Genomic DNA, 14,289 nt, shown 5'->3' with positions numbered 1-14,289 from the left:
CACCTTAGTATCGTCTGGGGAAATTTCTGGAGGCCCAGGCCTCATCCCAGACAGACGAGAGTCTGGGCGTGGGACCTGGGTGTCTGTAGCTTGTAAAGCTCGCACGGGATCCCAAGGTCGAGCACTCCTGTGTTAGGCTGAGAAGCCAAGTCGGCTCTCAACCCCAAATCTCAGTGGCCACTGTGACCAGAGGCCCTTCTCCTCTTTCTCCCCCAGGGGAAATCTCTGCAGCCCGCGGGGATGCCTTCCCTCTTCACCTGAAGTCCCTCCCAGAGCTGCACCCCCTCCGTCCCAATCACACAGCGCAAGCCCTGGGCCTATGCCACCAGGTTCTCCTTTATACTCCTGCTCTCAGGAACGGTGACCGAGAATGAAGGCTGTAACAAGAGGGCCCCGAAAGCCAGCTGGAGAGAGGGTTACCCAGTGCTGGGAGGAGTGAGGTGCCCTCTGAGGGTGCCAAGGGTGTGCCCCGAGTCACCACTCGCTCCTCCTGCAGAAGCTGCACCGGTTTGAGCAGTTGGGTGACGGACTTGAATTTCTCCGGAAAGCTCTGGTGTGTTCCCTGCGGGGGCAAGGGGCTGGTGGGAGCTGGCGACTCCAAGATGCTGTACCAACGCCCTGTCCTCAAACTGCACTGACCCCCACACCCCGAGGGGCTGGGACAGATGTGAGGTGCCGGCCTGGGCCAAACCACCTTACTCAAGGGCATTCAGGAGCAAACTGGTCTTCAAGGAAATGAGTTTTGAAGGGAAGGAACCAGCACGAACCGGCTGGATTGCAGGAGGCAAGAAACCCACCCTCTGTTCCTGCCCCTGAATTCCTTGGCCAAAGGAGACCCCAGGAGCTGCCTCAACCACATCGGAGGCTGGGGAGCAGGCCCGGCCCTCACCTGGCATCAGTCTTCTTCCTTTGTCTTCCTGAACGTGGCCATGGCTTCCTCCAGCACGCCATCAGGGTCCAGAATTTTGATCTGGAGGGAAACAATAAGGGGTTGGATTGGGGAGCATGGGAGGCGCAGGCTGCCAGCCTTGGAGGCACTGCCTACTTTGGAGGTGCTGTCTGCCTTGTGGGCTGCTGCCAGTCTCCATGGGGATGCCCCGACTGAGAACAAAACCTTGTCTGTTCCCTGGCTGGGCTGGGCTAGGCCTAGCCAGGCTGGATGTGGCTGCGGGGGCACCGTTTTCTGTCTCTGGGTGTGCCCACCTTAGGAATGGGGAACTGGGTGGGCTCGGGTGCCTCGTCACGTCCAAAGTCAATCATGGTGCCACACTTGGCCACGTCATCCACCCAGAAGCCTTCGAACAGCTGACCGTGGTCCAGGTGGAAGAAACGGCCTGGCCCATTCTTCATGCCTCTCTCCCAGTAACCCTCATAGCGGTTCCCGTTCTCTGGGGGGAAAGAACAGGGTCACATGGGTGCTGGGCACACCTGACCAGACCAGACTACCAAGCTGGCCCCTCCACACATCCTCTGCCCATCAGACCCTGTGCCCGCGGAGAAGCCAGAAGGAAACCAAGCTGACTAGAGTGCCCCGGGCTGGGCTGCCTTCGGTCTGGGCGGACTGATCTATAACCATCAGGGCCCCCACAGTGGGGTGGAGGGTGGGGTGGGGGTGTCATTGACTTCCAGAATCAGACCCGGTCCACGTCTGGCCTCCACGACTTAGCTGAACTTGGATGAACAACATCCTATTTGTAAAAAAAAGTCATAGCTCACAGTATGAATAGACAATGTTTTTCCAGCATTCACTCTGTGCCTGGTTCTTTGCTATGTTTCTGACCTCACTCACTCCTCCCAAAAACAGTTCTATGAAGGATAACCGACTCCATTTTCTACAGATGGGGCTTGAAAAGCTCAGGGAGTCTGACTGACTTGCTCAAGGTCACAGAGCTAGGATGCGCGGCAGAGACAAGATTTGAAGCCAAGGTCTGTTCATCCCAGGAGCCCATGCTCTTAATCATGAATTCACGCTCCCGCTCGGCGGATGGTGGTGTTGGCATAAAAGGAATACTAATAAAGCCAGCGCTTCTCAGCTCAGACCCTTACAGCCATGGGATCTCGGGCAAGTCGCAAGCATTTTGTCTCATTTCCTCATTTGTAAAATGGGGATAACAGAGGCCCCTACCTCATAGAATTGTTGTGGAGATTAAATACGTGGGTTCACGGAAAGGACTGAGATTACTGGATACACTCCAGATGAAAGGTCAGCAAACTTTTTTCTGTAAAGGGTCAGCCGGGATTTTCGGCTTTGTGGGGCACAGGGTCTCTGCCACAACTCCGCCATTGCCGTGGACGATGTGTAAATGAATGAGCAAGTCTGGTGTGCCAATAAAACTTTACTTACAAAAACATGTGTTGAGCTGAGTTTGGATTTAGTCCAAGGATCGTAGTCTGCTGACACCTGCTAGTATGAGCTAGTAATATTGCTGAGCACTTATCATTATGTGTCTGGCACCACGCTCAGCACTTTACAAACCTCATTTAACCTTCTCAACCCTAGTTAAGTCCTATTTTTATCCTTAATTTACAGATGAGAAAACCAAAGCACAGAGAGTTTAAGTTTGAGCACATTGCATCGAGGTCACGTAGCTAGTAAGAGCTTGATCCAGGATTTGAACCTGAACCCAGGCAGACAGGCTCCAGAGTCCAGGCCACTAGAAATGATGCACTAAGAACCCTTACACTACATGTGGCTGCAGCAGACGCTCACTGTGTGGGCTATTGCTAGTAGATGCTCACTAAAAGCAGGCACAGAGCTGGGTGCATGGGGGGTTGAGAATGACAGAAGTGGCTGGCATAAGCCCTCCTCAGCTGATCTAATGCCTCAGTTTGGCCAAATCTCATTGGAAATTGGAGTCTTCAGTTTTCGGGAGACTGAGCTCAGTTTTGTGTCCTCATCAAGGGCACCTACTATGTACCAGGTACTGGGGAAACAATGGGGAGCAAAATAGATGCGCGGTCCAGGTCACAGTCTGGAGAGACAATGACATTATCTTTATAAATAGCCTATTACATGTCTGCTCACAGTAGTACTGCTTTTTAGGTACTATTATTCCCATTTTACAGGTGAGGTAACTGAGGCATGGAGAGGAGAAAACTTGCCCAAGATTATACACCTAGTGCTAAAAAGAAAGGAAGCAGGTGCTGAGGATAAGGAGGAGAATATGCACTAGTGGTATGAAAACGGGGGAGGCCTCTCTGAGGAGGAGACAGTGCAAAGATATGGAGGATCTTCTTTCCATTGCAGCAGTGCAAGGGCCGTGAGGCAAAAAGCGTGGGAGGAACTGAACGAAAATGAGTAAGGCTGAAACTGAGGGATTCCCAGGGGACGTGGGGTGGGCGACACAACTACAGGACTGCAGACCCTGCAGACCACACTCTGAACTCTGAGGGTCAGGGGGAGCTATGGAAAAGTTGAAAGCAGGTTAGCAATACGGTCCAATCTGCCAAAGTTCATGCTGGTTGCTACATAGAGAATGGGTTAAGTCCTGACGCTAAGGCGGTTTACGCATGACTCTTTGCTCTCTCTAGGAATATTCCAGCTAAGTGCTTATCAGGCTCCTTCTCTTCCTTCAGGTCCTATGTCCAAACATCACGTGGTCAGAGACATTCTCTGACCCTAAGTCTGTCTAGATAGCCCCTGTCCCCAACTCCTTTGTCATTCTCCAACACACCTTCCTATTTTTTTTATTTATTTTTCCCTATTTTAAAGGGATATCGCTTAGCACTTTTGACCTCACAATGAACAGACTATGTTAATCTCGAGCGAGCGACTTAACCTCTCTGTGGCTCAGTTCATTTGTGAAGTGGAGATGGTCATAGTACCATCTTATGGAACTGTAGTGAGGATTAAATGAGCTCCGTGCTGTGTTAGGCTTAGGCTAGAATTACTGACCGTAAGGAAATGTTTTAATTGATGTGTCTTGTTAGGCTCCCCTTTAGAACAGAAAGTCCCTGAGGGCAGGGATCTGGTCCCGTCATTCACCTGACCGGGAGCTGAGCTGGAGAGGGGCTGGACGTGGTCGGGGCGTGGCCTAACCGGGACTGCCCCTGGGGCGTGACCAGGAGGCCATGGGGGCGGGGCTGGCTGGGGGGAGGCGGGGCTGGCTGGGACGGGGCGGGGCGGGGCGGGGCGGGTCACTTACCCTGACGCAGCATGCCTTCCCCATGCGGCTTGTCGTTCAACCACTGGCCCTCGTAGATGTTGCCGTTGCTGTAGTACATGCGGCCCCATCCGCTGCGCTGGTTGCCACACCACTCACCCTCGTAATAATCCTTGGGTCCGAAAAACTGAATCCCATAGCCCTGAAAGCACGAAGGTGTCCCTGTTCACGGCGCCCCCCACCGCTAGAAAAGCCACCCCTATCTTCCCGGGCACCCAAGCCACACACCTGGACTACTTCCCTGCTACCTCCCTCAGCCCTACATCCCAAACTGATGGTCGGGCATTGAAAAAGCTCCTCAAGCTCTCCGTTCCCCTCCACCCCACTGCTACCACCTCCGTTTCTCCCCTCCTCACTGGTCCCCCTCTTCCACTCTCCCGTTCTCCCCTCCGCACGCATCTTCGGTGAAGCAGCTAGAAGGATCTTTACATCGCTCATCTGATCATGTTTGCCCCTTCTCCTCATCTCTGATTCGACCCTGTTAAAAGTCGCAGATGCCTCTGAGAATCAGATCAAAGTTATGGCCTTTCTCCCCAGAAAAATGAACACCACACTCAGTGTCCAACCACGGAGAACCATGGACTCCCCGCAGAGCACACCTTAAGGAAGTTGGGTTAAGCAGCCCCCAAATCTACCCCTCAAAATCCTGATTCCTCACAAAACCTTCAAGGCCCCCATCTACCCCTCTCCTCACCCCCAGCCCTGTGGGCACACACACCTTGGTGTTTGACATATTCTTTTGTTTGTTTGTTTGTTTTTTAGATTTTATTTATTTGACAGAGAGAGATCACAAGTAGGCAGAGAGGCAGGCAGAGAGAGAGAGGAAGGGAAGCAGGTTCCCTGCTGAGCAGAGAGCCCAATGCGGGGCTCGACTCCAGGACCCTGGGATCATGACCTGAGCTGAAGGCAGAGGCTTTAACCCACTGAGCCACCCAGGCGCCCCTGTTTGACATATTCTTTGCTACTTCTGACTACTTTGCTACTTCCCCTTCTCCTTTTTGTTCTCCCTGGTTAACTCTTTGCACCTTTTGGTATTACCTCCTGTAGGAAGCCTGCCCTGAATTCTCAACCCAAGTGGGCTCCCTGGGAAAACCTCTATCCTAAACACCAAATTGTAAGTGAATTGTTTATTTTGGGCTCTCTTTCCCCACTGGCCAGTAAACAGTTTGAGCTCAGAGATCCCAAAATCCAATTACCACTCGCCAGCAGTGTGTGACCTCAAGCAAGGCACTTCACCTCTTGGGGCTTGTTTCCTTATCAGTAAAATAAGAATGATGATGACCATGACTTTGTGAGCGGGTTGTGGGATACCGGGAGGGTTCAGGCATTTCTCAGTTGAGGACATGCCTCTGGCTGGCTTCTACCTCCAGGACCTTCCTCTCTTGTCCTGTGGCCAAGGGTGTGGCCTCTGCTTTCTTGCTCCCACTTTTCCTACCCCCTCTTGTGCCGGTCCAACAGAAGGGGGATTCTTAGAAAGGAATGCCCAGGGAAAAGAAAGCCAGGAAACGAGTGGGGCAGGGGGGGAGGAGACTTGGCCCCCACACAACCTGGCTGGTTTCCTGTGCCAAGAGAGTTCATGGGCTCCTCCCCGGGCCCTCTCCTCTTGCTTCCTGTTTCCTGGGTTTTGTTCTAAGAAGCCTGGATGATTTCCCACCCCTTCCTTCTCCCACGCACACAGTACTCTTGTTCTCCTTCCTCCACCCTCCTCCCTTTTCTCTCAGGACTCTCTGACTGTTCCCCCTACACACACACACACACACACACACACACACACACACACACATACACACAGTCTGCTTTCAGCCCGGTCCACATCCTGGGGCAATACAGGAACCACTCACCGATTTTTTATCATCTTTCCACCAGCCAGAGTATACTTTCTTGGGCTTTCCCATCTCTTGGTCAGGAAAGCTGAGGGTGCCATAGCCATCTCGCTTCCCAAACTTCCAGTCTCCCTCATAGATGGCTCCTTTCTTCTTCCAGATCTGTGTTCCTTTTCCTGATGACACACAGATGGGCCGACACTGCAGACATGCAGCCATGGGGCTGGGGCAGGTGCTGGGTCTGCCTTGGCCTCAGGGGCCCCTAGAAGACTTGATGACTTTCTCAAGGGCTGAGTCAGGGACTGTGCCTTGTCTCTAGACCCCCAGTGCCAGTGAGAACTCCAAGAAAGTTCCATTTCTACAAATAACAGTTCTCCAGCTGTTTGCCCTAACGCCAGATTGATACAGCAACCCCCAAGTAGAAATCTGCCCCTCCTTCTTCTCTTAATAATAATGAATTTCATCTCTTTTAAAAATAAGTTTCATCTTTAAATGATACTCAAAGGTTATACGAGATGGCCAGATTTTCTAGAAAATGTTCTGCGTATTTCTTCAGTTCTCAGAAACACACATGGAGACCTATGTCCTATCATTCCAGCCTCAACTGTGAATTCCACTCCCAACTTCTAGACTGTCCTCCAACCACTGTGGCTGCCGTGCTAGTCAAGGAACCCACCAGATATGCTTCTGCATCAGGGCCTTTGTACCTACCTGTCCTTCGTCCTGGAATGCTCTTCTGTAAATTTCAATCACTCCCTACCTCCTGCAAATCTCCATTCAAATCTATTTTTTCAGTGAGACCTTCCCTGACCATCCCATATAAAGTCACAAGTCTGTCCTACCCCCCTTACCCTGCTCTGTTTCTGTTTTTTTTTTTTTCTTTTCAAGATTGTATGTATTTATTTGACAGACAGAGATCACAAGTAGGCAGAGAAGCAGGCAGAGAGAAAGGGGGAAGCAGGCTCCCCAATGAGCAGAGAGACCCATGTGGGTCTCGATCCCAGGACCCTGAGATCATGACCCGAGCCGAAGGCAGAGTCTTAAGCCACTGAGCCACCCAGGCGCCCCTTCCCTGCTCTGTTTCTTTCCATATCACCTATCAGCTCCTAACATATCAGATGATTCACTTATTTGTCATTTTTTGTCTGTTGTCTAGCTCTCCATGAGAATGTGCACTCCATGAGGTCACAAACTTTGGTCTGTTTTGTTCACTGCTCTATTCCCAGCACTGCGGAACAGGATCTGGCAAGTTGGAGGTGACCAACACATGTAAAACAAAGACATTTGTTGAACAAAGAGATCAATAAAATATTTGTGGAGTACCTATATGGGCTAATACGTGTCTTGGTCCTTAGTAGCTCAGGAACAAATCTAACATTGTCCCTGTGAGTTTTTTAATCTTGGCCGAGTAACTTAACTCCCTGGGCCTCAGGCTCCTCCTCTGTAAAATGGGGATGAGACTATCTCATGGAGTTGTTCTGATCACTACATTCATTAATATAAGGAAAACACTTAGAACAGTGTCTGCAAATACAAACGATATTACCAATTATTTGTGCCCTTGAGGTAGAGCCCTCACCCGGTTTTTCTGCCTGTCCCTCTTTTACAAGGTTTATTTCTTTTGGGCAACCAGCCTCTCCTGAGCTCTCAGTCTCGAAGGTTTGCGTGGATCTGGCTCCTCCCCCTGGCCACGCCAGTCAACCAGCTCGGGCCACTGTGATTGGTTGAGTGAAGGGCATGTGATCTGAGTTGGTCCAATGAGACTGTTTGCCTCTGGGATAAAGGCAAATTTACCACTTAAATGAAGTTTTTTATGGTCAGACTACTTGGTGTGCCCACTCTCTGTCCTCCCCCTCTCTGCTCTGGGCACACTGGCTTCCAGTCTGTTCCTTGAGCAAGACTTAATACCCCTCCCCCACAATCCTTCCATTCTGAGTCCACTACCTAGAAGACAGGCCCTTCTGCCGGGCTAATCCCTACCCATGTGCGCTCCGCTCAGACATCGCCTCTCTCTGTTCTCATGGCCGCTTTCCTGCCTCCTCTCGGATCCCCTTCATATCCTGATGCCACCCCTTTTATTTTTATTTTTAATTTTTTTTTGAAGTAAAATAGCCTTGTTTTATTATGTGCAGACTATATATAAACAAACTACCCACTCTGAAAACAGCAGGTTCTGGCTTTTCCCAGGGCCCTCAGAAACCTCTGGGAGACTAGTTCCTTCCCCAGAGAGAGGTGTGTGTGTGTGTGTGTGTGTGTGTGTGTGTGTGTGTGTGTGTGATGGAGCCACAGCTTCTTCCCTCTCTGGTCCAGGAGGAGGCATCTCCATCTTACTCCTCTGCAAGGAATCGAGGAAGGCTTGCCACTCTTACCCAATCGGGGAAGGGTAAAATCGCTTATAGACGTTGGTCTTACTCCGAATCTGTTTCTGGGTATGTTGACACTAATTCTTCTCACCCCAGGCCATAGCTTTATAGTCCTCCCCACCCTCCTTCTCCGTCATGAAGTGTATGTAGTCAGTGAAGTCTGGAGACAGCATGTTTGCTTTCTTTTCTGGGAGGCTGGCTTCTACCTCCATGTCATTTACCCCATACAGTCTGATGCCACCTCTTTTAGCCATGTGACCCTCAGTGAGTCATTTCCTCTCTGAGCTCCAGTTTCCTCATCTGTAAAATGGGATACTATTTATTGTGCAGGTTCCCTGCGAGCCTGGAGCCACCTGAGGCTTGGCATCTTGCCAGATGCCCAGTACAGAGCCTGATGTGGGCCAGGAGCGCTGTAGGGGTTAGCGGAGTGAAGGCAGGAGCAGTCCAGGGAAGCCGTGGCCACCCAATCCTTGCCTTGCATGATGACGACTCTCTTCACTGCTTCCAGTCCGCTGACACCACAGCAGTCCCTGTCGGCTTGGTCAAAGGTATGTCTTGAAGAGAGGGGAGGCTCGATTAGGATTCTCCTACAGCTCCATTTTCTAGAGCCTCAACCCAGTCTATGCCTCTGAGGTCCTAGGGGAGGCAGGACTCACATCAGTATGCCATGTCAACCCACAAGTTAACAGCACAGGTGAGGCCGCTGAGATCCATAGAATGGGAGATGACTTACCTAAAGTCACACGCTAGACGGCGGCAGCTTCGGAGTGCTTTTGGATGAGGATGGTTCCGAGTAGTAGTGATCCCTGCCGTGCTCTGCCCTCAAACACTCACAGACCCTTCTGCACGGACCCCGGGCTATGCATTTAGTAGATGTCATCTCTTATCTTTACCAACAGGCATTTTCTCATTTTACCGAATGGGACACTGAGGCTCAGAGCGTGGTAATTAGTCACTCAAGGTCATTGTTGGTGGAGCCGAGATTCTGACCCAGGTTTCTGGACTCCAAAGTACTTCACTCAGGAAGGCACGAGAGAAAAGTGGTTAAGAGCACAGAATCTGGGGGCACCTGGATGGCTCAGTGGGTTAAAGCCTCTGCCTTTGGCTCAGGTCATGATCTCAGGGTCCTGGGATCGAGCCCTGCATCGGGCTCTCTGCTCAGCTCCCGTCCTCTCTCTGCCTGCCTCTCTGCCTGCTTGTGGTCTCTGTCTGTCAAATAAATAATAAAATAAAAATCTTAAAAAAAAAAAAAAAAAAGCATAGGATCTGGAATTACAAAACCTGCTTGAGAAGCCATACCATCTTTTTTTAATAAAAGCTTGTTTCTCTTGGGGCGCTTGGCTGGCTAAGTTGGAAGAGCACATGACTCTTGATCTCAGGGTCATGAGTTCAAACTCCATGTTGGGTGTAGAAATCACTTAAATAAATAAAACTTTTTTTTTTTTTTTAGATTTTATTTTTAAGGGGCGCCTGGATGGCGGAGTCAGTTAAGCATCCAACTCTTGGTTTCGCTCAGGTCATGATCTCGGGGCCGTGAGACCCAGCCCCTCATCGGCCTCTGTGCTCGGCGTGGAGTCCACTTGAGATTCTCTCTCCCTTTCCCTCTCCCCTCCCACTCATGCTCTCGTTCTCTCTCTCTGAAATAAATAAATAAATAAATCTTTTAAAAAAAAGATTTTATTTTTGGGGCGCCTGGGTGGCTCAGTGGGTTAAGCCGCTGCCTTCGGCTCAGGTCATGATCTCAGGGTCCTGGGATCGAGTCCCGCGTCGGGCTCTCTGCACAGCAGGGAGCCTGCTTCCCCCTCTCTCTCTCTCTCTGCCTGCCTCTCTGCCTACTTGTGATCTCTGCCTGTCAAATAAATAAAATCTTAAAAAAAAAAAAAAGATTTTATTTTTAAGTACTCTCTACACCCAACATGGGGCTCAAATTTATAACCCCAAGGTCAAGAGTCATATGCTCTACTGACTGAGCCACCCTGGTGCCCCTAAATAAATAGAATTTTTTTAAAAACCACTTCTTTTTCTTCAGGGGTTAGTTTGTGTCACCAGGAACCCCATGCCATTTGCTGGTTAAAGTAGCAGTTAAAGTGGGATGCCTGTAGGGATGCTTGGGGGGCTCAGTTGATTAAGCCGATGCCTGCAGCTCAGGTCGTGATCCCAGCGTCTTGGGATCGAGTCCTGCATCAGGCTCCTTGCTCAGTGGGGAGCTTGCTTCTCCCTCTGCCTCTGCCTGCCACTTTGCCTGCTTGTGCTCTCTCTCTCTGACAAATGAATAAATAAAATATTAAAAAATAATAATAAAGTTGGATGCCTGGGTGGCTCAGTCCGTTAAGCGTCTGCCTTTGGCTCAGGTCATCATCCCAGAGTCCCGGAGTCTGTCTCTCCCTCTCTCTTTGCCCCTCCCTCTTGCTCATGCTCTCTCTCTCTCTCTCTTAAATAAATAAATAAAATCTTAAAAAAAGAAAAAAAAAAAGTTGCAGTTAAAGCCCCAGCTAGTTGTGTGTGAGTGTATGTGTGTGTGTCCTCCCTACCCCCCTGCTGGTGAGACCCCCACGTCAGAGCTATTTGAATCCCTACTGCGAGCTGGTTGCCGGGGGGGGGGGGCACCTTTTCTTCCTGCCAGCCCCATGTTTAGCCCAGGTCTCAGAGGTCAGGCCATGTACTGGAGTCCCCAGAGCCCTAGCCCTGGTTATGGATGGTGTCTCAAGACCACTTTGTCCCCTGCTGGTCCCTGAGGTCTTTGCTCATCTGAAGTCAGGGTTGAGTTTGGTTCCAGAGCCCCAGCGTGTGGAGACCCCTCGCTGGCCCAGGTCAATGGCATTCTACCCTTGAGGGAGCCTTGGGGACATATCTTATGTCCCCAGGGAGCTCTGCCAGTGACTTCCTTGGCCCCAGTCAAGTCCCAGTCACCCACCATGGCCCAGACTCCACACTAGCCACCCGGACTCCTGAAGGCCCCACTCACCATGCTTCATGTTGTCCTTCCACTCGCCCACATAGCAGTCACCATTGACCGCGTACACCTGGTGTCTCAGTCCGTTCTTCTGGGCCTTCCGGTCCCATCCCTTCCACACGGGCTCCGACTTCTTCAAGCACTTGGAGATAGGCATGTTGCCTGCTTCTGTGGGGCCAGGGGGTGCTGGCAAAGCGTTAGGGACATCAGGGGCTCAGTATACCCCTAGTAGTGCCAGGATCCTGGGGCTTCCTGGGGATGTGCTTGTCTGAGCCCAAATGACATGAGTCATGTATGTTCTGAGTCCCCGGGCAGATGAGCAAGCAGCCCCTTGAGGGTGACCCTTCTGTGCTGGACTGACCCTTGCCTGTCACCTCCTTTGCATCTATCTCTAGGGTCCCGCTGAGGTAGGTCTGATGACACAATTGCTTGGGAACCCAGGGAAACCAGTAGAAGAGGGGGTTTGTGATGGCGTCAGGAAGAAGCTGTCCCTCACCGGTGGTTGACAGTCATATATTTAATAACGAGTATGACCAATCCGTGTGGATGCTGGCCTAAGGCTGGAGCTTTTTCTGGAGGCCCCAGTGCTGTGCACTGGGATCCACTGCAGGAGAGAAGCGGGTGGCCGAGGTAGGGGGGGATAACCAGGCCACTCTGGGCCTGCAGGTAGCCACTACCACACAGCCTACAGGGACACCTTCCTGGCCCCCAGTACCCAACACTGCAACCCCTTTGGTCCTGCCTTATCTGTTAGAGAGTGCTATTTCTAGCACTCTAGCCAGCGCCTGGCTTTAGAAGCTGTCAGGGAAGGGGGGTCCGGGTGGCTCAGTCAGTCATTAAGCATCTGCCTTCTGCTCAGGTCATGATCCCAGTCCTGGGATCGAGCCCAGCATCGGGCCCCTTGCTCAGCGGGAAGCCTGCTTCTCCCTCTTCCACTCCCCTTGCTTGCATTCCATCTCTTGTTGTCTCTCCCTGTCAAATAAATACATAAAATCTAAAAAAAAAAAAAAGCTGTCAGGAGAGCCCACCAACTAGAGATACTGCCCATAGGGTGACCAACTGTCTGGATTTGCCTAGGACTGAGGGGTTTCCTAGGAACTTGGACTCCGGTACTAAAACTGGGACAGTCCCAGGAACATCAGGATGGCTGCTCATCCTTCTACCTCTGACCTCTGACCTTTGCCCGGATACTCTACTTGTCTGCCTTATTACCTGGTTAGGTTTCTCCATCAGACCGGGGCTCTCCTTCCTGCCGTGCCTGACGGCGTTGCAGAGAAACTTTGGGTGGTCTAGGGTCTCTCTTTATGCTGGGAGTCCCCCACCTGTGTTCTTCATGTCTCCAAGATCTCTAGTGCAGACATTCATGTCTATCTGTCTGTCTCCAGGGGGCTCGTGCAAGGTGATAAAGATGGTCTCCCCCAATCATGGGTATCTGTTTCCTGCTCCATGGGTTTGGGGGACACACACACACACACACACACACACACACATGCCTGTGGCGCTAGCACCAGGTGCTGAGTGAGATATTTAACCATCAGCATAAGAGGTGCTGAGCTAATTACCTTTGGGCTGAGCAGGTTTCAGATCATGGTGTCCCAGGCATCCACCTACCCATGGCCAGCCTCATGGGTGTGCAACCTGTGCAGTCGAACAGGGCCCACACTTAGAAGGGCCCATGCTTGATTTACTCCTTGGCTGGCACTGTTTTTAAATTCTTAATACTTTAGGAGTGAGGGCCCCCTTCTTCATTTTTTACAATTTTTAAAAAAGATTTTATTTATTTATTTGACAGACAGAGATCACAAATAGGCAAAGAGCCAGGCAGAGAGGGGGGGGGGGGAAACAGGCTCCCCGCTGAATGGAGAGCCTGACGTGGGGCTCCATCTCAGGCCTGGGATCATGACCTGAGTGGAAGGCAGAGGCTTAACCCACTGAGCCACCCAGGCGCCCCCCTCTTTTTCATTTACACTGGGTGCACATATCAAGGAGTTCCTTCTGTGGGGCTCTAGCAGGGTCTCCAGGAGTCTGACCAGGCTGACCAACCAGAGGGCTGGCGCGTATCTTGACAATCATGCCTACGAACAGGGTAAATCACTCCCCGCCAAGAAAACAGTCAGGGCAAAAGCTGAGAGGAAGGAAACCGTCTCAGGTCCTAAATGTAACGTTTTCCTTTTTTTCTCCCATTTCCTAGTACCACCTGTACAACGGCGAATCTTTATATGTAAATTAATTTACTTTAAAAAATCAATATATTTATCCAAGAAAGAAACTACATATCCTTACTATAAATGGAAAACCAGTATCCAATACCTTAAGGGGGAAGCAGAGTAAAAATAAAAATACTATAAAGAGGCCACCTTACGTCTTAGCTAGATATCAGTGGCTTACAGTCGAGATTAGCCAATGTTCAGAAAGGTGTTAATTAGCGCCGAACTGACACTTTCTCCTTGGTTTTCTCAGAAGTGTAATGGAACCAACCTAGAACCTAATAACTTTTTAATGATGTCTTTGGATGTTACTTAATGCCTCATCAGGGTAATATAAAATCACCCTCTGTCCCACTCTTTCTTGGGAGCAAGGGTTTTCTGTTCAAGAGGAGGTTACGGTCTTAATACGGGAGCTACCGATAGGAAAAGAAAGCCTTGTAAGGAGGGGCGCGCGGACCGTGCCCGGTTGTTTTGATTCTAAATAATAAATCAGCCACAGTGGAAGGTGGAGGGGCGGGGCCCAGACGCAGGGGGGGTCACCCCGAACTCCCACCCCACCCACCTGCCCCAGCTCACCTGAGCCCGCTCACCTGCGGGGCGGAGCCTGGATCGGCAGCTCTGTAGACCCGAGCGATGGGGTCTCCGCTTCCAGCCTCAGTAACAGAGCGCGGCGCTGGCTCAGGCGTCCCCTGCCCGGCGGGGGTCGCTATGGCAACGCGGGGCCCCAGCAAAGCCGCCGGCAGAGCCCGCCCCTTCCTGCCGAGACCGTGTGCTTGCTGC

The 14,289-nt window shown here is 51.2% G+C and overlaps 2 protein-coding genes across 7 annotated transcripts in view; one reads left to right on the top strand and one right to left on the bottom strand.

Annotated features, from left to right (window-relative positions):
- The window catches only part of ORAI1 (ORAI calcium release-activated calcium modulator 1), an 18,137-nt gene extending 17,336 nt beyond the window's left edge, over window positions 1–801 (top strand). For both annotated transcript variants that reach the window (XM_059408358.1, XM_059408361.1), the window contains exon 3: window positions 217–801. In XM_059408358.1, coding sequence (XP_059264341.1) covers window positions 217–364 — 148 coding nt within the window. In that variant the 3' untranslated portion in view covers window positions 365–801. The remainder of the gene's footprint in view (window positions 1–216) is intronic.
- The window catches only part of MORN3 (MORN repeat containing 3), a 17,985-nt gene extending 3,696 nt beyond the window's left edge, over window positions 1–14,289 (bottom strand). The window contains exons 1-7 of one of the 5 annotated variants that reach the window (XM_059408364.1): window positions 14,086–14,289; window positions 12,865–12,940; window positions 11,315–11,488; window positions 6,005–6,162; window positions 4,146–4,305; window positions 1,204–1,388; window positions 890–970 (exon numbers count right to left, since the gene is read on the bottom strand). In XM_059408364.1, the coding sequence (XP_059264347.1) occupies window positions 896–970; window positions 1,204–1,388; window positions 4,146–4,305; window positions 6,005–6,162; window positions 11,315–11,459 (723 nt within the window). In that variant the 5' untranslated portion in view covers window positions 11,460–11,488; window positions 12,865–12,940; window positions 14,086–14,289 and the 3' untranslated portion in view covers window positions 890–895. Of the gene's footprint in view, window positions 1–884; window positions 971–1,203; window positions 1,389–4,145; window positions 4,306–6,004; window positions 6,163–11,314; window positions 11,489–12,864; window positions 12,941–14,085 lie in introns of those variants that run through there. The other 4 variants (XM_059408367.1, XM_059408366.1, XM_059408362.1 and 1 more) reach the window with 4 other exon arrangements.

Source organism: Mustela nigripes, chromosome 8 (assembly GCF_022355385.1).
Source record: "Mustela nigripes isolate SB6536 chromosome 8, MUSNIG.SB6536, whole genome shotgun sequence".
NCBI classification, from domain to species: domain Eukaryota; kingdom Metazoa; phylum Chordata; class Mammalia; order Carnivora; family Mustelidae; genus Mustela; species Mustela nigripes.
The sequence above is the reverse complement of the archived record's forward strand: the minus strand, read 5'-3'. Positions and strand labels throughout refer to the sequence as shown.